The sequence below is a fragment of the Cydia pomonella genome, chromosome 23 (genome assembly GCF_033807575.1).
Source record: "Cydia pomonella isolate Wapato2018A chromosome 23, ilCydPomo1, whole genome shotgun sequence".
NCBI classification, from domain to species: domain Eukaryota; kingdom Metazoa; phylum Arthropoda; class Insecta; order Lepidoptera; family Tortricidae; genus Cydia; species Cydia pomonella.
Genome location: NC_084725.1, coordinates 3,477,115 through 3,499,466, shown reverse-complemented (window position 1 = coordinate 3,499,466; position 22,352 = coordinate 3,477,115). Strand labels below are relative to the sequence as shown.

The following is a 22,352-nucleotide window of genomic DNA, read 5'->3' as shown; positions in this document are numbered from 1 at the left end:
TTCGGCCTGATCATCTGCCGAATATCAGTATCCGGCTGCCGAATACACTTCACGGCCTGGTTGCAAGAGGCTGAATAGCAACTTTTGTAGGTTTTCAAGTTTGGTTGAATCCGCTAAGTGATATTGTTGGAATCAACATGGTCTAATGATTATCAAAATGCATGTAGCTTCTGAAAGTGGTGGAATGAGTTTTTATTTTATTTTCTTTATTGGGGAAAAAAACAGATACATGCTAATAATATTTACAGGCATGATTTAAAAATGGTAGATACAGCCTACATCCTAAGACAATTCCCACTAGGAGGTCTGAAAGTAGTTTTAGGACAGCATTGTGATCGGATCTAAATAAACAGACTTATACTATACTTACACAAATACTTAATAATAACGACATTTATCACTTCCAAATTGGTTTGTCTTAAATATAAATTACAGCTGGTAGACACTATTCAACTCGAGTATTATTGAATATGTCAACCGAGACTAGGCGTTTGTTGTAATTATTACATATCCTACGCAGCGGGGTTAAGACCACTTGTCGATATAAAACCTTTTCGGTCCCACTAAAACCGTTAATAAGGTAGTTTCTACGAATTGGGGTCCCTACTATAAGCTAGGTACTTGAAATCATTGTACAAAATCTACCCAGTCCAAGAGATAACAACTCAAAATCTGTTTTTTTATATAAAATACATTCGATGATTTTTGTGAAGCGCTGGTGGAGGTCGCAGGTTCAAACCCCGGCTCGTACCAATGAGTCTTTCGGTACTTATATATATATATATATATTATACGTTATATTATTTATTATATTTTCGCTGAAGGAAAACACCGTGAGGAAACCGGATTAATCACAAGGCCTAGTTTACCCTCCGGGTTGGAAGGTCAGATGGCTAACTAGTGCGTACGCCAATTCTTGGGACTCGTTGCCAAGCGGACCCCAGGCTCCCATGAGCCGTGGGAAAATTCCGGGACAACGCGAGGAAGATAATTTTTGATGACAATTATTTATACTTAAAAAAATTAAATGACTTGAAAAATCAATATTAATTAAAGATCAGCAGGTATGGTAGTAAAAAGAAAAACGTATATTTAAAAAAGCACTTTTATTTAGACAAAGTGTAACTTATAATAAAAAGGTTTTGTTCAACGAGCACACACACATCATAAAAAAACATGCATTCAATCGTAGAGAAGGAACCGAATTAAAAATATTGCGACATTCAATTTGAACAAGTTAAAAGCGTGAAACATTTTCAAAAATATTTGACAATAAGTCAATAACCCTGATTTTACATAACTTTCTTAGAATAATAGCTCAAACTCGACTTATAGAGATTCTTAAATATTAAGTAAAGCATAAATACTTTCAATGGATACAATTTTTGTTGGACAAAAATAACACCGAATCGTATAAATATTATCACAATTTAGAATATTACCAACATTAGGCGGTTTTAAGAATCCCGTTAAAATAATGTGTGACTTTCCCAATTCCGGAAGAGTTAAAAGAAACGATGTTGATATATCGTCGGCTGAGAATACGTTTGTGCCATATCCATTTATGAGAAAAATCGTTTCCTAAAATAACAAGAAATATGTTATAATAGACACCAATCGTTTTTAAAAAACTTTCTCTTTCAGGATTATTTTCACTCTATTAACAAAAAATGATCACAAAAATTGTGACATATCCGAAACGTTGTGTCGTGTGTCGTACGTTTAACATTTACACATCAAAAACGGACATGGCAATAAAAAAAAATGCATTTATTTCATGGTTACCACAACATTTAAAATATTTGTGTTACTTTAAATAGTAAACATATAAGGCTAAATGATAAATCAGTTAAATATTTCCTAAAAATAAAACTTTTCAAAAATATATTTTTTTCTGCTAAGTATTATGGCACAAACGTATTCTCGTCCGACAATAAGTACCTATATAGGTACTTATTTATTTTCAACCATTTGAGAGTCAGACGGCGAAGGAATATGCCCTGCCCCGGACGCCAGGCGATCGCGATTATTTAAGCGAAATTGAACTTTACGGAGTCCCGCGTAAGTCTCTATTGCATTGGCGAAGCTGACGGCTGTGGCTTTCGTTGGCGTTCTTGGCAAGACTTTCCGATGACGTCCTCGGCCGTCTGTGGCGGTCAGAGGGTTAAAAAATTAAAAACCGACAAGTGCGAGTCAGACTCGCCCACGAAGGGTTCTATACCATTTCGCAAAAAACGGCAAAACCCGTTTGTTGTATGGGACCCCACATAAATATTTATTTTATTCTGTTTTTAGTTTTTGTTGCTATAGCAGCAACAGAAATACAACATCTGTGAAGTTTATTTTCACAGACTATGCTTTTGTAAATCATTTGATAAAACATTTTTATGTATCTATCTAGAAGAACACGGCCGAAAAATACATTTTGTTCATGTTATTCACTAATTTGCTTTCTATGTACTATTTTTCTTTTTTAGACAATAGTAATAAACTTTAAACTATGAATATAGGAACACATACACCTTTAAATAGCTTAAAAATAATTACAACGCACATACAAAATATGCTCAACAATTTGATATTGTGTATGGAATACATATAGGTATTGTTGTTTACCCCTTATACTAAGGTTGCCCAGCTTCTTTTGATAATAATGTGTTAATGGCTAGGAAGCTGCATTATTTTTAAGCTGTCAACACGGTAAATCCTCGTAGATCCATCAACAAAGGCGTTAAAAATAATATATATCGTTTAAAATTTAGTACACAAAATATTTATCTCATCACAATATTTAAACTATCATCGTCAGACATATAACATTTTCTGACAAAATAAAGTGATTGACAAAACGAAATATCGACATGTATGTTATCGATGTTAGCTTACCTTTTCCTATAGATATTTTCATGTATAAGGATGCCCCAGGTATCGCTGGAGCGACATGGCGGAGGCGGATCTGCGCGAGCTTCGAGCCAACAAGTGGCGAGGAGAAGCACAGGATCGAGAAAAGTGGCACTGTATTGTGTCGGAGGCCAAGTCTCATTTTGGGCCGCTGAGCCAACGGAGTAATTGAAGTAAGAATAAGAAGATAGCTACCGCAAGATACACAATACTTTCGATATCTTCTTTAATATATATGATATGAAATGCAAGAATAAAAAATAGTCGGTATAATTTGAATTAAAATAAATTATTTTTTTTGTTTCGATCAAGATAATGATGTACCCTAGATAAGTAATGTTTAATTAGATAAATAATAATATGTGTAATCCCATTAGTTGTAAAATGTTGACATGTAAAATACCTATATTTTATCAATAAATATTTGATTGATTGATTGATATATTGGTAGTTTTATATTCTATTGGCACTGTATACTACTGTTTATGTTTTTATTTTTTAGTACTAAATACAACATTCTTTAGTCTATGTCTGACTTATCGATAACAGATTAATCGATATTTAATTATTTCAAACACTCGTTTTTGCCACAAAAACGTTTATGTCTGTTCATCATCCCTTAAGATCACACATTAAGCCGCCATTTTTGACGATTTAGTTTAAAAATGTATTAAAATTTGTTCATATTAAAAAATATGGGGAATTCCCTCGATTCATTCTAAAAATATAGCAACAAGACTTTTTTACAAATATTTTAGAAGACTAGCAAAATTATTGAAAAGTACAAATTTTCATGTTGAATCTTACGGTCCAAGTTAAGTATTGGATAGCTAATTAAACTAGCATTCATAAAACTTAGCACTTTGTCTACCAGTTAAGCTTATTTGAAGATTGTGAAACGCCAAAGATGACCTTATTCGTCAGATTAGTGGCAAGTAGCTTATTCGGGACTTTACTTGGATATTGTGAAATAGGCCCCCATTTTACGTAAACAAATCGAGACTCTAGATCTCATAGACATTGAGACTTAATATAAATCAAGAACTGAAAGGAATGTAGACTTTATTAAAGTTAACATAGAGATTAAAATTACAGTTTATAATTTTCTTGATTATAAACTAAATAAAAGCGTCACAATGAAACGTGTTTAAGGACTGACGTTATTGAAAGTAAGGTAAGAATGTTCTTAAGAAGAGTGTGAAGACGTTTTGGAAGGCTCGAAAAATTTTCATACCTTAGCGGAAAACCTTTTAATTTCGGTCATAAAACCGTTATTATTAACCGGTTAACATTTCCATAAAGTTCTTGTCAGATTAACCGGTTTAGAAGAGTAAAAACAGGTTTCTTCCTATGTAGGTGTCTTTGATTACGCGGCACTCTAGCATGACCGCCGACCGTCTTGTCGGTCGTCGAATAAACCGGTTTATTTAGGTTACAATAAAGTACTCAAAACGTTCTCGTTCTTATGAAAGTTCCAAAAACCAAAATAAACCGGTATTTACAGCTATTTTTGCAACCGGTTCCAAGCCTTGACGTTTTGGGACGTTTTATCTCATATTCTAATACATATTTTCGATAATAGCTAGGGTTGTTGACTGCTTGGTCAAATCAGTTTATTTTTCGAACAGTCAATACGATAAGCCACTTTTGAATCTCTATGAAATACAGAACAATGACGTCATGGTCAAGTTAACTACCCTTTATAGTTCTTTCGGATTTATTAAATAGAAACTGGGCCTTAAAATAACTGCAGTCTAGGTATATTTTTCTAGTGCTTTATTTCGTGCATGGTGTGAAATTAGTTATTTACGATACAAGTGCAGAAAATAGGATTTTCGCAACGAGTGGTGATAAATTAAAACACGACCGAAAGGAGTGTCATAAATCGACTAGATTTGGGAAATACCTATTCGCACGTGTATCGTACAACGTTTTACAGTACATATGGTACATACTCTTTAAAGCTCATTCCTGCACGCGTGCGGTAAAGGAGCATTGTAAATTTTATTTTAAGACAGGAAACATCATATTAAAGAGATAAAGAACATCTTAATAAAGATCTTAAGCTAAGAGATATTTTTTTATTTGACACTTTTAACAACCAATATTTGATAAATACTGTACCACATTTTAATATTAGCTTTTTTGTGTATTAACATTTCTTGTGATATTCTGTTGTGATGTTCGGGATTTCTAGAAAAAAACCCTAAGGCAGTAAAAAATAGAAACACTACTCACAGGTCTTTAGCTTCTTTAGATAAAGGGAAACGAGAAAGATTATCATTATTTTGGTACAGTCGCCACCAAATATATCGGAGCGGCCGAGGTGCTCAAAAATATCTGAACACGCACTCTAACTAGATACTTGTGAGCGCCTCGGCCGCTCCGATATAACTGATGGCGGCTGTACACACTAGTCTTCGGACGAACAGTCGCCATCAGGTATATCGGAGCAGCCGGATTGCTTAGAAATATCTAAATATTCATTGTAATGTCTTGATAATACAGGATTTGTTCAGTTGTTTGTGAACACCTTGGCCGCTCCATTATAATTGGTGGCGACTACAAAGCTCATCAGTTGGTACATTAATAATACCAAAAGGTATTCTTCGAAATTCGTAATGTCCTCTAACTGCTGCTGTTGAAATAAGTCTTAACGTATTGCATGTCGCTATCAACAATTATCCGTTAAAAATAACCTTAAAAATTGACATTTAACGTTCAAATGATTCGAAAAAAACGAGAATAGGCGTACTGCCCTCGGGTGAGAACTTTTTCGTCCAGTGATCGTTTGGCCTCTTAGTATCTGTGATCTGGACAATCACAACATGAGATTTACTGGGTGTGAAGCAAATAATTAATTACTAGGCCTAAAAAAAGAAGTAATTACTAGGCCGGTAGTGCATTGCAGCGACATGTCCAGCCTGTCATTGAAGTTAACGCCGGGCGCGAGGTGCGCTAATGAAACCAAAAGGCATTCTTCTTTATTCGTAATGTCCTTTCACTGCTTATGAATACAGTCATAACCTTTTGCACTATAAACAATTTGCTGTTAAATTAACACTAAAATTGACATTTAGTATCCCAATGTATCGAGACGACTTAAGACTCTTTACGAATTGTGAGCATTATCTTCATTTGTTAAGTTTGGGTAAGCTACAGGAACGGGCATGAACTGTAGGGAGCAGCAGAGGAGCCCCCTGTTTATTGGCGCGAACTGTAAATGCCAATTTTAAGCTTCCAATGTAGCCCACAACAGCAGAACCCACAATGCATAAGAAAACGTACGTGAACCGTAGAGGGCACTTGCTGGCGTGAAGTGTCAATGTGTCCGATTGAGGCCACAAGATGGCCGAGCCCGCGCAGCCCGTCACAGCGGCGTGTGGTCGCCGCCGGGCCGGTAGTGCAGCGTCATGTCGAGGCTGTCGTCCGAGTCGGCGCCGCGCGGCGCGCAGGCCGCGGGGTGCGCGTGGGCGTGGCGCAGGATGCCTTCCAGCTGGGCACAATATTCCCACATAAAAAGTTTTGACACAAATAGTTTTTATCCACATATATTATTATTTCGACGACCGGTTTGGCCTAGTGGGTAGTGACCCTGCCTACGAAGCTGATGGTCCCGGGTTCAAATCCTGGTAAGGGCATTTGTTCGTGTGATGAGCATGGATATTTGTTCCTGAGTCATGGGTGTTTTCTATGTATTTAAGTATTTATAAATATTTATATATTATATATATCGTTGTCTAAGTACCCTCAACACAAGCCTTATTGTGCTTACTGTGGGACTTAGTCAATTTGTGTAATAATGTCCTATAAATATTTATTTATTTATTTATTTATTATAAACCGATAAATACGATGCCTTCAAAATCCGTAAATAATGGCCAACATTACGATAAACTGCTTTGTTACAACAAATTTCTTATCTGTGAAAATGTTGTATTATTTCATTACTAAATCAAAATCTATTCGGTAATGACAATTTTGACAAATTTCTCATGTTATTTTGTATCGAACGATACGGGAATTGGCCCCCGACTCTAGTTTATCTCTGAATAAAAAAAAACAACGTTTTCATTTACCGCCATTTGACGTAGAATTTATCTCTTAATTAGTTTGAAGTTTGAAGTTAATGAGTTGGTTTTGTTGTGTTTAAAGTAACTATTATATAGCAAAAGTTTCGTTTAAAATGAGCGATAAAGATATTTCGACGACGCCGCCACATATCCGCGAGTTCCGCCAAAAGAGCAACGATGCCCCAATGTTGGCTGTAATTTGAGTTAGTAAATAAAGTATCATAGTGTTTATAATATATGTGTAGATAAAATAATGTAAGTAACTCTACATAATTAGGCATTAAAACACCCGTGTGATCCTTTTGTCCAACCCACACTTGTATTTGAATGCCTTTAATTATATAGCAGTCACATAAACTACTATTAACCAACACGCAATCTTGACGCATTATGTCTAGAACATTACCGGACGCAGAAGGAATGGTCAGAAAAAACAGCCAACAATACTTTATCCAGTTGTGAGACACCAAGTCCGCTATTTAAAAAAAGGTATTTTTGAATATCAGTTCAAAGAGTACCCATTGAGTACCAGCACTAAATATCTTTAACTCATTCACTGCCGGGAACCCACCTGGTGGGCGCTCGTGAACTTTGTTCAGATGCCGGACAACCCGCTGGGGGGATGGTTTTGTACGCAGCTATAGACCACCGGTATCTGGGGTAGTGCGCCGTTTTTTGTCTGGCAGTGAATGTGTTAAGGTGTCGTTACTAGTCATGCCCACAGCGACTAAGGACAACTATAGGTGTTATGGTGGACGCTGTCAAAGTAACCTTCACACATTCGAATAAAGTTTACATTAGCTCCCTTGCGCCCGGGATCTTGGCATTTGAGGGATGTTTATCTTTATGATATAAATCGTTCAAAGTGTTAACTGTCTATCCATACATTTTATATGAAATGAGATGAGATTTAGGGGTAACTTTTCTGATATCCCGATATCGCGTGGCACTCAAGGAGTTAAAGGATGTTTTTACCTGTAATTGAATATCTCCAAGCAACGCCCGCCGGGCAGGCTCAGGATTCCAACAAGACTCCATCAGCGCCCAACACGCGTCTGTGAAGTGCGGCAATCGTTCGGGGCGTAGTCCTGAAGCAACCGTTGTTTTATTATTTACTTATACAGTGTAAACTCCATATAACTTCACTCGATATAACGGTTCAGTCCCTATATGGGAAAAGGCTCTGGCCAACATACCTGCCTAATATCCTGAACAGCTTACCCAAAATAGGTAGAAACTTTAGAAAAACATCCTGATAAAATAAAGAGTACACTTAAGAAAGCACTGATTAATTGAATTAATTTTGTTACAAATAGTATTATAATAACATGTAAACACTAACTGCCAACAGGACTAATTATATACTTAGTTAAGGCTAAACTTAGTTAACACAATCTCCAAATATAGAGATTATAACTGAGTGCTGACTGTACCTCAACAAAGAACTGAAATAAACAGATTAAATTTTGAAAAAAAATTTTTTTTTTTTTTGATATCGTCGATATTTGTTGACTATAGTTGGTTTACTTTAATATTAATTTATCTCTATATCTATAACGAAAACTCTCTATTGCGGCAAAAACCTTGAGTGTCGCTATATAGAGTTTACACTGTATAGACTTCAGACAAACTTAACCAAATGAAATTTTATATCATCTGGAGTAGCAGGCGTCCATAGGCTACGGAGACTGCTTACCATCAGGCGGGCCGTAGGCTTGTTTGCCAACGACATAGTATATTTAAAAAAACATTTATTTTAGACACGTACCTTACAATTAACATACATATAAAATACCAAATATCTTAAAGCCAAAAAAGCTGACAGCAGCCTCACGTTGCCGGCTAAGAGATACCAGAACAGGATGCCGAAGGCGTACACGTCTACTGCTGCGTCGTAATCACCGCCGAGTAGTTCTGGAGCCATATGGACCTGATGATGAGCAGTTTTTTATAAGCCAGTTCTCACCTCTCTTAACCTTGGTCCAGAGTTGCTCCTTGTTCTGGAAGTCCTCGAAAGCTGCCGGTAGCCTCACGTTGCCGGCGCAGAGGTACCAGAACAGTATGCCGAAGGCGTACACGTCTACTGCTGCGTCGTAATCACCGCCGAGTAGTTCTGGAGCCATATGGACCTGATGATGAGCAGTTTTTTATAAGCCAGTTCTCACCTCTCTTAACCTTGGTCCAGAGTTGCTCCTTGTTCTGGAAGTCCTCGAAAGCTGCCGGTAGCCTCACGTTGCCGGCGCATAGATACCAGAACAGGATGCCGAAGGCGTACACGTCTACTGCTGCGTCGTAATCGCCACCGAGTAGTTCTGGAGCCATATGGACCTGGTGATAAACAGTTTATAATCGGTTATTAGTTATTACGGTCTGTCTACGTTATAGAAACACAGACATTACTTAATTCTGTATCTGTGTTTCTAGTCACACTTTAAAGTAAGATACTGTAAAAGAGATACGGTCTAGCTGAGGTGGGGAATGTAAACGCTCCAGGTAGATAATATATTTATAATTATATATTTTTTCTTCATAAACGAAATACAATAATGTCGACAAACACAGATGCTTGCAACTTTCGGAATCAAATCGCCTGCAGATCTTTATTCCTTCAGCAGGGCGATAGTTCTGAATTCAAATAATCGTTGCCAGTTATCTATCAAGAGACTGTGAAGGTTTCCAACCTTCACAATACTCATTTCAAAGACTGTTATTTAAACCCAGGTTGACTTTGATGATGATTAATCGGATACGTTACACCAAAGAGAATTTGAAATAGAGGAAGATTGTCAAAGAAAACTTTGTAGCGACAATAAATTTACTGCCATCTTTCTTTCTTTTTTTCATCTAAAACAGACACTTTTTTTAAATGTTCTAAGTCAAATAAATAACACTAATATACCAGTCAACAAAATTAAAATACTTACCGGGGTAACATGTAAAGGATTTATTTATTTATCAAATGAACATTAAATTAATTAACGTATATAATGTATAAACTTATTTAAACTCATAAAATACATAAAAATAAATATAACTAAAGTAAATAAACTGGTGGCATTACCGCGCTGTATGGCCTGTATGGCGAGGCCAATTCGCTGGGCAAGGAAAGAACCAGCTCTCTGGTCACCCCTAGCATCAATGAGACGCTTCGCTATCTCTCTAAATCCTTTACATGTTGCCCCCTATTATTATTTATTTATTTATTTATCGTATGGCGTTTACACACTGGTTACATACACATAAAAAACTTAATTCAAAATTTACATTTGAAGATAAATTAAAAAATACATATATACTTACCGGGGTTCCTACAACAGATCCGGACATGAGCGCCTCGGCTGCGCAGAATCCCAAGTCTGAAAGCGCCGCTCTGTTGCTGGAGTCGAGGAGGACATTCTTCATTTTGATATCGCGGTGTACAAGACCCAGGGAATGAAGGTAGCGGATGCCTGGAGATATTAATATGATCATAACAAAAGAGAATTTGAAATAGTGGTGCATTGTCAAAGAAAACTTGGTGGCCACAGTAAATTTACTGCCATCCTTCGACACATGATTAACTTTTAGAACGGCATTTGACTTTGTTCCTTATTCTTTCACTGATATGTGTTAAATTTGTTAAATAACAAAAAGTGGCGCCGTCTTACCGAGTACAACCTAAAACGATGCTGCCATACCTTTGGCCTTTGATCTATTAGATGGCGCCACTTTTTGATATTTAACAAACTTAACACATTTAAGTAAAAGTATAAAGATCAAAGCGGCAGTGGAGTTAAGAGGTAAGCATACCACGAGATCGTCAGTACAAAAAGAGAAAACGTTTTTCCACTTCTAAAAATTTTCCATTCTCCATGTTTTTTTTGTATGTTATTGACACAATGAAAAGCTAGGTTTATAGGTTTTCCTTTTTTTTAAAGCGAAACCTATAAACCTAGAATATATTATGCTGAAGCGATCCACATCAAAATCAAAGTGATTTGTATTTCAAGAGAGGTAAGGGCATTGTGAATGTCATCTCGCTCTGTGTGGTAGGGCACAGCACAGCGGATGTCATTCCAGATCTAGAGCAGAGCCCAACTGGGGAAGTACCTCCACCTTACAGAAAACCGCAGCCAAATAACACTAGACCCTACTCATAGTGTTGTGTTCCTGCCGGTGAGTAAGGTTGCCAGAGCTCAACGAGGGGCGGGAGGGGGTTAGGGTCGGCAACGCGCATGTAACTCAGTTGCAGGCGTACATAGGCTACGGATACCGCTTACCATCAGGCGGGCCGCATGCTTGTTTGCCACCGACGTAGTATAAAAAAAAAATTGTTAAGATTTAGTTGGTGGAAATCGTATTCTCCCGAAATGGAATTTCATAGAAAAAGTACCGTTATATCGCTAGGATCGCAAAGCTCTTAAATAACATTATTATATAGGGATAGGGATGAACAAAAAAAAATCACAGCTATGATAACAAAGCATGACTACTCTCGCATCTCGTTTGTGTTTTTTCCTACTCCTCTACTGTTATCTGTCATTTATGCATTCATTAACACGAATATAAGAACATACATAAAAGATTTCAAGAAAAGTCTATATTGTCTATTCCTCATAAAAGCTCTTGTGCTTTTATAAGCTATAATGTTACTGCGATTAATGGCTACCAACCTAACAAAACCAAAACGAATACAGTTTTAAACTAAGTGCATTGATGATGCCAACTTACAAAATATTCATTTGGTTGCATAGTAAAAATAATTACATGAAGTAATAAGAAGTAAAGTCAGAAACACGCATGTGACACCCGTAATATAGCAACACCCATAGACTACGAAGACCGCTTAGCGTTGCTTGTTAGTCTCCGTAGGCTACGGTGGCCAAAATTGAGAAAAAACTGTTCAAAAAATTAATTTAGCAAGTAGCAAGTACCAGGGCCTCATGAGTTACGAGGAGGTGTCGCCGACCGGCCGGCCGCGGCCCGGGGCGGGCCGGGCGCGTAACAAGGTATGCTCGCGCGTCTTGGCTATATACTTTTGCTGTAATTTGTTTACCTAAATTAAGATTTATTTTTGTTGACTCGTAGGAAAAATATTGTATGCAACGTTGTATAAGTAGGTCAAAAAATTCTCGTGGCGTATTCCTTTACAATGTAACTCACGCCACTCGCCTTTTTTGACCCTTCTTATACAACTGTTGCATAAAATACTAAAAACTGGCCCACCACGGAATCGGATCAAATAAAGATGAAAGATTCGTTACCTTCAACGATGTCACAGGCTATCGTCATTCTCTCAGCATAATGTAGACCTGCCCGAACGGCGGCATGCAGGTCCCTTTCTTTCCGTTCCGAAATGAGCAGGACGCCTAATGCTCCTCCAGCGCGGCGTTGAACTATGGAGCCGTGGACGGCAACGATTCTAGGGTGAGGGGGAATACTCCTAGAAATAAAATAAAATTTTCAATACTGTTAAGTCACGGAAAGATACCGCGGTGACTAAGTTACCCATAAATTCCAGAGTTTAAGAGGTTTTTGACATTGCCTATGGCTGGGACTCGAAGAGGTCAAGGTAGAATTAGCATCACATAGTTTGTGACAACGTCGTTTACGATTAAAAAAAGGTAATTATTAAGGTTATTATTATTAGGTACCCTGCCTAAGACGCCGATGGTCCCGGATTCAAATCCTGGTAAGAGCATTTATTTGTGTGAAGAACACAATATTTGTTTCTGAGTCATGGGTTTTTCTGTGTATTTATAATTATATATTATACATATCGTTGTCTAGGTACCTTTTCGGTGAAGGAAAACATCGTGAGGAAACCGGACTAATCCCAACAAGGCCTAGTTTATCCTCTGGGTTGGAAGGTCTGATGGCAGTCGCTTTCTTAAAAACTAGTGCCTACAACAAATCTTGGGATTAGTTGTCAAGCGGACCCCAGGCTCCCATGAGCCGTGGCAAATGCCGGGACAACGCGAGGAAGAAGAAGAAGTTTAGGTACCTACAACACAAGCCTTATTGAGCTTACTGTGGGACTTAGTCAATTTGTGTAATAATGTCCAATTTTTTTTTTTTGTAAATCGATTAGGGCTTATATCGAAACGTTATAATCGCCAAAAAAATTTTTATAATTTTTGTGAACTTAGTTCTACCTTTTGTATTATATTTCTAGTAGTTTGGTGAAGGTTCCTGATCGTTATGACTCAGTTTTATTGATCGATAGGTCCGGCGTGCGGGGTGCGGGAGATTTTCAAAACGCATTCCATTACGAGTTTCCCCATCACGTCATTATACCACCTGCATATCGATCGGACTATCGACTTATGAGTTTCACTAGTTGTTATACCGCCTACAGGGAGTCCCCTCAGACCCTACACGCTTTATATCGCCCAAATAAGAATATAATAGAATATAAATATTTGTTCGCCAGAATACGTTACAATTAGGTCTTAAAACAGTTTTAGTATCAGTATTCAGTCAACATAAAGCCAACATGCATAAAGTTTGTAAATAACATTATATTTACTAGTAGAGTACATCAGGTACATGCATACAATTTTAATAATTCCTAATAAAACAATGTCAAATATAAACATATCAAGCAACCTCATATTTCCTGCCGATGTATAGTGATTATCTCAAACATGCAATGAAATAATAATAAAAATAGGATGATGATGATGATTGTTTCATGACCTAATGTGATAGGTTATTCAGTGCGTGGGGTATTGAAGGGGAACAAACATTTGATTATTTTGGCGCCATGACGCACGCCATTACGCTTTTTTTCTTTTTTGTTTTTTTTTTGTGTTTTATTATTACGTTGGGGTTTCCTAAAAATATAATTGAATTTTTGTTCCCCTTTAGGAAACCCTTAAATAATAATAATACAACACAAAAAAGCAAAAAAAAACAAGATAGAAATTGCCGGCCTAGGCCTGCAAGATCTTTATGAAATTCCATTAACGACCTCTTGTCCTAGCCGCACATGAAATGTCATACTTCGCAGCCTATTATAAGGAACATAACATCGATATTTCATTGCATGTTTGAGAAAAAAAAACAGTCTTCATCAAAATCGCACAATTAAGTATTGTCCCTTTTAACGTTACCAGAAATCTTTACCTGGTGTAGAAAAATTCCATAGCCAGCTCTCGATAATGCCTCTCATCGGCCGGCAGCACGGACTTCACGGCCGCGGGCTCGTGCCGGCCCCACGCGCCGCGCGCCGCGTACACCACGCCGTACTGCCCGCGCCCTGACGTAATGGACAAGGTGAACGAGTTCATAGGACATTAAGGATAAAATAATACATGTCCAGTATTATCATCACCGAAAAAGAAGAGGATGAGTGTATTTGATTTGGTGCTGCTTTGCTAATAAAAATACAGGCCTTTTGCAAAAGCAACTCTATTTCCTACACAATAAGTTCAAATTGCCGTGGTATCGCTTATATGCCATTGGCATACATATATATAACTTACCTATCTCTCTGCCCAATTCCGGTGTCCCATACATAAGCAGGTCACACACTGATGTGCTTTCTAAACACAACCGAGCGAAAGTAGGGGCGTATTTTTTCCTAATAGCGAGTTTGACGTCTTCTGTGTGGTGTAATCGGCTGGCTAGTGCGGATTCTAGTGAGGTGAGAGCGGCTTGGTAACGCTCGTGGGCTACGCTTAGGCGTTCCAAAATCTGCAGAAATTGTTAGCATCAAAAATAATATTGTCCAAAAAGGTGTATCTATAAAAACCTACATGGTTTCAAGCTTTAAGCTTTTATAAGGCAGAGAGAATATTTTCCCCACTTTGAATTTGAATATTGTTATAGGGCTTAATTTTGCGTAATTTTTGACACATTTTATGCCCGTTAAAGGGTCAAAATATCAGGAAATGGCAGTGACAATTGTTTGACATAGTACACACACGCACACACACACACGTACGCACGCACACACACCAAGCAACACAATCCATAAGGATGTAAGTGGTTGTCCTAACAGATTTCTTTTTCCAAAAAATTTAGTTTAAGGAAAAATATAACATTCCGCGATTTTATCTGTATTTTTAATAGGTTTTTTTATTAATATAAAATTATATATATGATAAATAACGTAGTAACCTGAATTGATATCTGACATAATAAAGCGAGCAAAAATATATAACACGGACTCATGATTCTCATGTCGTATTAAGAGGGAAGCATAGCTTTGTGATCCTAGCGTAATAACAGTACTTTTTCCTACTAAATCTTAACAAATCACTTTGATTTTGATGTCGACCGCTTCAGCATAATATATTCTAGGTCTCGCTTTAATTCTTTTTTGAACTTGTTTAGCAAATTTTGTAAAAAATAAAAACCTATAGTACCTAAACCTATAGGAAACCTGGGACCTAGTTTTTTCATTGTGTCAATACATAAAAATCATGGAGAATGCAAATATTTTGAAGTGGAAAAATATTTTCTCTTTTTGTATGGTCGATCGCGTGCTATACTTTCCTCTTGACTACGGTTGTGTCAGTCAGTGTTTATACATTTTGATATGTTATATCCAGACATAGAAGTTTTTGTGGCAAAACAAAGTGATTGACAAAATGAAACATCGATAAATCTGTTATCGATAAGGGGGCGTCCATTAATCGCGTCATATTGTATAGGGGGGGGAGGGGGTCAGCAAAAAATCACCAATGATCACCACAGGGGACGGGGGGGTATGGACACGTATCACGTGTATTTTTTTTTTCATCTGTGCTATACTGTATTATAGTTAATAATAATCCTTCACGTGTACTTAGGTTCATTTGTTAGAAAACTGTTCTTTATTTATCGAAAAAAATACACGTCATATTGGAGGAGGGGGGGGGGGGTCCTGAAAATATCACCAAAGATCACCATGGGGGAGGGGGGGGTCTAAAACAAGCCAAAAACGTATGACGCGATTAATGGACGCCCCCTAAGTTAGTCATAGATTAATAATTAAAAGATGTAACATCTACTTGCTGTTAATTTATACCAAGAAATATCAATAATGAAAATCAATTGCAAATCGGTACATAAAATCTTTATGAACTACATATATTTAGCCTCGCCCTGCCGAATGTTCTCAAATGAAAAAACCTTTTGATTTAGTGGTTCCTGCAACGTTTTAAAGGCAAGTAGGAATTTTAATATTATTTTTTAGGATATAAGGGCTATGTTTTACAGTTGTTTAATAGGACAGCTTAGTTTTTGAGTCGATATCTTTTGTTCTTTTTTATCACATTGGGCACAACTGTATAAACTGCCTTCCATTTCCATTAAGCAATTGAGAAAATTGGGCAGAATCTTAATGTTTATTTAAAAATGCTTGTGCAGGACGAGGGTAATACTTAAAAATAAAAACGTTAACTGTAGTAACGTAACGTGAAAGAATAGCAAACTACCAATATGTCAAAGATATCGAACGTGTTGTGTATTTGGCGGTCTTCTCATACAATACAATGTTAAAAATATCTATAACGTAACATCGATAAGAGACATATCGATATTTCATTTTGTCAATCACTTTATTTTGCCACAAAAACTTCTATGTCTGCTTATATCACGTAAGATAATTGCATAACAGTTATATCAAATTTAGCGCTGGTGGCCTAGCGGTAAGAGCGTGCGACTTGCAATCCAGAGGTCGCGGGTTCAAACCCCGGCTCGTACCAATGAGTTTTTCGGAACTTATGTACGAAATATCATTTGATATTTACCAGTCGCTCTTCGGTGAAGGAAAACATCGTGAGGAAACCGGACGAATCCCCACAAGGCCTAGTTTTACCCTCTGGGTTGGAAGGTCAGATGGCAGTCGCTTTCGTAAAAACTAGTGCCTACGGCAAATCTTGGGATTAGTTGTCAAGCGGACCCTAGGCTCCCATGAGCCGTGGCAATATGCCGGGACAACGCAAGGAAAGAAGGAGTTATATCAAATTTAAAGTACCTGAGTGGCGATAAGACGGGCAAGTTTGGTAGCATTTAAAGATTGTTGGCAGCTCAGCGCAGTTTGCCGTCGCCATACTGGGCTGATGACGCAACAGGGACCGTCGTCGTCGCCGCCGACGATCCGCAGTCTGAAACGAATCGCTTTTATAAGGCAATAGAAAATGCACGAGGTCCGAAATAATTATTGTTGCGAATGCAACTTATTATTATATAAAAATAATCCCAATGCAGTAGCTAAACGCAGCCGTCGGGCTCGGCTAGTATTCGGAGGCTTTTCAACAGGAGCGATCCACACCTAAAGGACTATGCGTCAAAATGGCCCCAATACCAACAGAGTTGAGAGTAAGGTCATTAGATAGGTATTTCTATGTACTTCATTTCGTTCTATGGGCACCAAGCGAAATTCCATTGCAGAACTGAGATATTGGTATTTTAGTCAAAATGTCGTCACCCTTATTACCTAGGCAATATAGTCCACCGCCGGGCCAGCGCGGCAAATCATTCAGTGTGCTCGCCCGGCGGTGCGCGAACATCTACCCTGCAGTAATTAATTTACTTACTTGGACTCTATTGCCTAGGTAATAAGGGTGACGACATTTTGGCTAAAATACCAATATCTCAGTTCTGCAATGGAATTCCGCTTGGTGCCCATAGAACAAAATGAAGTGCATAGAAATACCTATCTAATGACCTTACTCTCATTTCTGTTGGCGTTGGGTCCAGGCTCCATACAAAGTTGCCCATGGTCCTTTAAACCACCTTTTATATTGATCAAATATTGCAAATCACTCTTTCAGCATCCTCCATACTATCAACACCCACTTTCTACATTTAACCGTTCTGGCAAGAACCCTTGTAAACCAGTACCTTTTGGAAGGTTATACTTCACTTCATTATAAATCGAAGTTTTATTTGAATCGTCGAGATCCTGACCTCCTGATCCTAAAATTATTCGTGATACAAATACAAAAAGAGAGCAACTGCTCAAGGAGGAAGATTAGAAGCAAACTTCGATTACGTAATATGAACACATTTTATGTCTCGGGCAAGGACGTAAAATCGATTCAATCATGAAAATCATCTCAATAGCACCTAAACTATCATCTGACAAAGATTCAATCGGGAGGCGATGACTGTTTTTTAGAATTTCATGTGACCAGCTGACGGTCTTTCCAACGCGATACAACTGGCTGACGATTGTTTGGAACGGGCAGAGGTTAGTATAACGTATTTTCCTGTGCTCCTAAGGACTTACTTGTGAAACAGTCTTCTAGCCGCCTCTAGCAGCGTTCTGAGCGTCGAGAATGATGCACAGGGCTGTAAGTCCACCTGACGAGTCACAGAGAGGAGTTCTCGCATGGCTTCACTGGCTGGTCTGCCGCCTAGCTCTTGTCTGCAAGTCGATTCTAAGGCGTCTAGACATCTGGAAAGGTATATTTTTTATTACAATTTAAGAGAGGCATGGGCATTGTAAATGTCATCTCGCTTTGTGTGGTAGGGCACAGCACAGCGGATGTCATTTCAGATCTAGCGCAGAGCCCAACTGGGAAAGTAGCTCCACCTTACAGAAAACTGCAGCCAAATAACACTAGACCCTACTCAAGGTATTGTGTTCCTGCCGGTGAGTATGGTTGTAAAAGCTAAACGAGGGTGCGGTTGGTCGGCAACGCGCTAGTAACTTCGGTCATAGGTTACGGAGACTGCTTACCACCAGGCGGGCCGTATAGCGCCACTGATGTAGTATAAATTGTTGAAACACAATACCTACAAAATATTCTGCTTAATCGAATTAGAAATTAGGAGAAAAATAGCTAGGAACCATAGGGACCGTGCGCGTTGGGAGGGTCTGCCATCTTGTGGCCTGAATTGAAACCATAAACATGCACATGTACACGTCACATGTTTTCTTGTGCATAGTAGATTCTGCCATCTTGTGGGCTACATCGAAACAATAAACATCACATTTACGGCTCGCGTTAAAAATCTGACGGCTCCTGTGCTGCCTCCTACAGTTCATGCACGTTCCCTATAGGATTTTGATGATGATAAGGTTCATTAAATAAAGGACGGAGGGAAAATCTTATTTACATAGAGAATGAGTTCAGCCATTACGACAAGAAATGAAAATAAAATTAATAAGTATTTAGTCTAAAATTTGTTACAAAATATATCCTTGTTTACCTCTGTAATGTACCGAAGTACGTCTGTTTGAGACAGTCGACGAACGGGACTAGCTTTAGGCTTATTTTACGGCTCAGCTTCGACAGAACTGTAAATAACAAATGCGTGATTAATGAAAAAAAACCGGTCAAGTGAAAGTTCGTTTTACTCGCGCACCGAGGGTTCCGTACAGACTTTGAATTATCACGTGTAACTATAGGGACCGTGTGCGTTGGAGAATCTGCCATCTTGTGGCCTGAATTGGAACCATAAACATGTACATTTACACGTCACGTGTTTTTTTGTGCATAGTAGGTTCTGCCATCTTGTGGGCTACATCGGAACAATAAACATCAGATTCTGACGGCTCCTGTGCTGCCTCCTACAGTTCATGCACGCTCCCTATAAAGGCGATAGACTTTTAATCAGAAGTACCTATACTAAGTATAATTGTGTACAGCGCCATCTATCGGCAAATTGTCTAACTAATTTGCGCTATGTAAAGCACATATGTTGGTTTTTAACACGCTTTTATTAGGTCGACCCGTATGTAACTAACTAAATTTAACCATTTTCCAAGGATTGTAGCGTCATGAAAATTTGCAGCTGTATGTAGTTCTGATGACAATACAATAACATGGTACTGTCGAACTGATCTGATGATGGAGCCGGAAGATATGAACTGGAACTTCATGATGGAACATCGTATCAGAGCTGTGTTTGGATTTGTTAGAAAAGACTTGTAATGAACTTTGACCACGATTAGGTTTCAAGGTCTGATGATGAAGCCAGAAGATAGGCACTGGCATTCTATGATGGAATATCGTATCATATTCGTGTTTGCATGTGTGAGAAAGGTCACGTAATGGACTTTGAACACGATCAGGTTTCAAGGTTATAACAAACGTATTATATATTGACTTATAAGTTTTTCAGTTATCGTCCAAAAGAGAGGTATGGGCAATGTGAATGTCATCTCGCCTTGTGTGGTAGGGCACAGCACAGCAGATGTCATTCCAGATCTAGAGCAGAGCCCAACTGGGGAAGTACCTCCACCTTACAGAAACCCGCAGCCAAATAACACTAGACCCTACTCATAGTGTTGTGTTCCTGCCGGTGAGTAAGGTTGCCAGAGCTCAACGAGGGGGGTGGGGTTAGGGTCGGCAACGCGCATGTAACTCCACTGGAGTTGCAGGTGTACATAGGCCACGGAGACTGCTTACCATCAGACAGGCCGTATGCTTGTTTGCCACCGACGTAGTATACAAAAAAAAAAAAAAAAAAAGAAAAAACTCTAATATATCCTGACCAAAAAGAACAGGTTGGCCGCGCATTTATAAAATGCATCGTGCATTTATAAAAGCGTGTTTTTCTAGTGATTTTTATACTGTTAATTTATTCGAGGATAATTCTTTATCATGTGAACCGATATCAAAAACTGTTCTTTTATTCAGAAAAAAGGTCTTTATTGTAATCTCATAGAAATTTTAAGTGTAATAAACACACGTAAAGTTGGTTAAATTGCAAACTGAATTCGGAAATGTTTTTGTTAAAATTTCCTGTAAAATTTATAGTACTGTTAATATTATGAAATAAGGGGGGGGGGGGGACAAATTTCGCCCCCTCTTTATATTGGGCATTTTCCATATTTCATAAAAAAAAACAGAGAGTCGGACGGACGGACAGAGTCGTACCATAGGGGTTCTTTATGTACTATTTTCGTACGGAATCCTAAAAATGGACCGGTGGGACCGAATGGATAAAAGAGGGGAGGGATTTGCCCAGAAGTAGGACCCTCAAACAGGCAACAAAAGAAACAACGGGTTGCACTTCGGGAGTGCCGGCAGATGTGAAAACTTGAATATTAACGTTGTGCATTTTTCATAATTTGGAGACATTGAGTAGCAGTTTTATAAAAAGAGATAATTCTCTATTATACCTACGTAAATAAATTTGAGAGTGGAAGATATTTTGAAATGCGAATTTTAGTGTTAATATATAACATATACAGAGTAATTCATGAGACGTGAGCAGGACTACAGCCTACACAATCAGCAAATATTAATGAATCGTTCACCATCATATTAAGTAAAACAATCACGCTTCTTTTCTGTTATTTAACTTTTTGGTAAGAAAACATTTGGGTATCTACAATCATGGACACCCAACAACACAAATATACAATACAATACAATGAACAAAGATTAAACCTCTTTAACCGTTATGACAGCACTTTGATTATGAAGAAAATAAAATGTCACACTTGAATGAGATACGATTTTTCAAAAGTAACCAGGCTTCGATGAAATTCAATTTGCACGTCACCATGATGTCACGTGTCCGTCTTAAGAATTTTCAATCTGACGGTCACGTGACACCTGACGCGAGTTTAACATTTTTTGCCCATCACAAAAAAGAAGCCGGGCACAGCGCCGCTAAAGAAGTTTTCACTTCAAAAATCCAACGTACCAGTCCGTTGCACGTCCAACGAGGCCTGTTTGACAGATATGGAGTCCCCCGTAGTACATAGCGACGTGCTGCTGAATTGTAACGAAAATAATTCTGATTCGTTTGCGATCGGTATGCGTTCGGCTGGCGATTGCTCTGACTGTGGACCAAACAAAATTTTAATGTAAATCATTCGTTATGTTAATAAAAGGCATTATTGTTTTGAAATATTTTGATAAAAGCTTTAATTCAATAGTATATTGTGCCACGAGGGGGGTAAGTGAAATTTTGGATACGAGGGTGGTAAGACCCGAATTTGCAATATTATTACCCCCGGAGTTACACACAATGTTTTTCATCACACTTGCGAAGAAAAAACTAAATTTTAAACGAAATAATTTTTAAATACATTTTGTAATTTCTTGACAGGTTAGCATCGAGGGCAAAGACCAATTCGGCATTCAGCCACGATTGAAAATGATGTTTAAAATATTTTAAACTGCTGTTAAAGCAATCTAATTATTTAATTTTAAACATAAACAAAAATATTAAATTATAAATGTCAGTATTTTAAAAGTAAAACTCATTTATGCTACTTGTTTTGTAATAAGTGAATAATAAAATAATAATCTTTTATGAATAAGTGACATAATAAAAAAAAAGCTATAACTCCCTAGGGGGTTATAGCTTTTTTTTCACAATCCATAACACCCGCGGGAACAAAATAGGCCTTTGTCCTTCAGTACACCTGCATGTAATAAGATCTTTTTCGAGCAATTGTGATGAAAATATCATTTCCTTATCGTTAAGTTATTTTGCAAG

At 37.9% G+C, this 22,352-nt stretch overlaps 1 protein-coding gene across 1 annotated transcript in view; it reads right to left on the bottom strand.

Moving 5' to 3' along the window:
* Positions 1–1,091: 1,091 nt before the first annotated feature.
* Positions 1,092–22,352, bottom strand: part of LOC133530788 (dual serine/threonine and tyrosine protein kinase-like) — a 66,516-nt gene continuing 45,255 nt past the window's right edge. The window contains 12 exon segments of the mRNA XM_061868857.1: positions 1,092–6,397; positions 7,950–8,062; positions 8,941–9,094; positions 9,096–9,302; positions 10,275–10,423; positions 12,218–12,396; positions 14,082–14,214; positions 14,441–14,651; positions 16,921–17,050; positions 18,178–18,345; positions 19,104–19,191; positions 21,552–21,690. Coding sequence (XP_061724841.1) covers positions 6,272–6,397; positions 7,950–8,062; positions 8,941–9,094; positions 9,096–9,302; positions 10,275–10,423; positions 12,218–12,396; positions 14,082–14,214; positions 14,441–14,651; positions 16,921–17,050; positions 18,178–18,345; positions 19,104–19,191; positions 21,552–21,690 — 1,797 coding nt within the window. The 3' untranslated portion in view covers positions 1,092–6,271.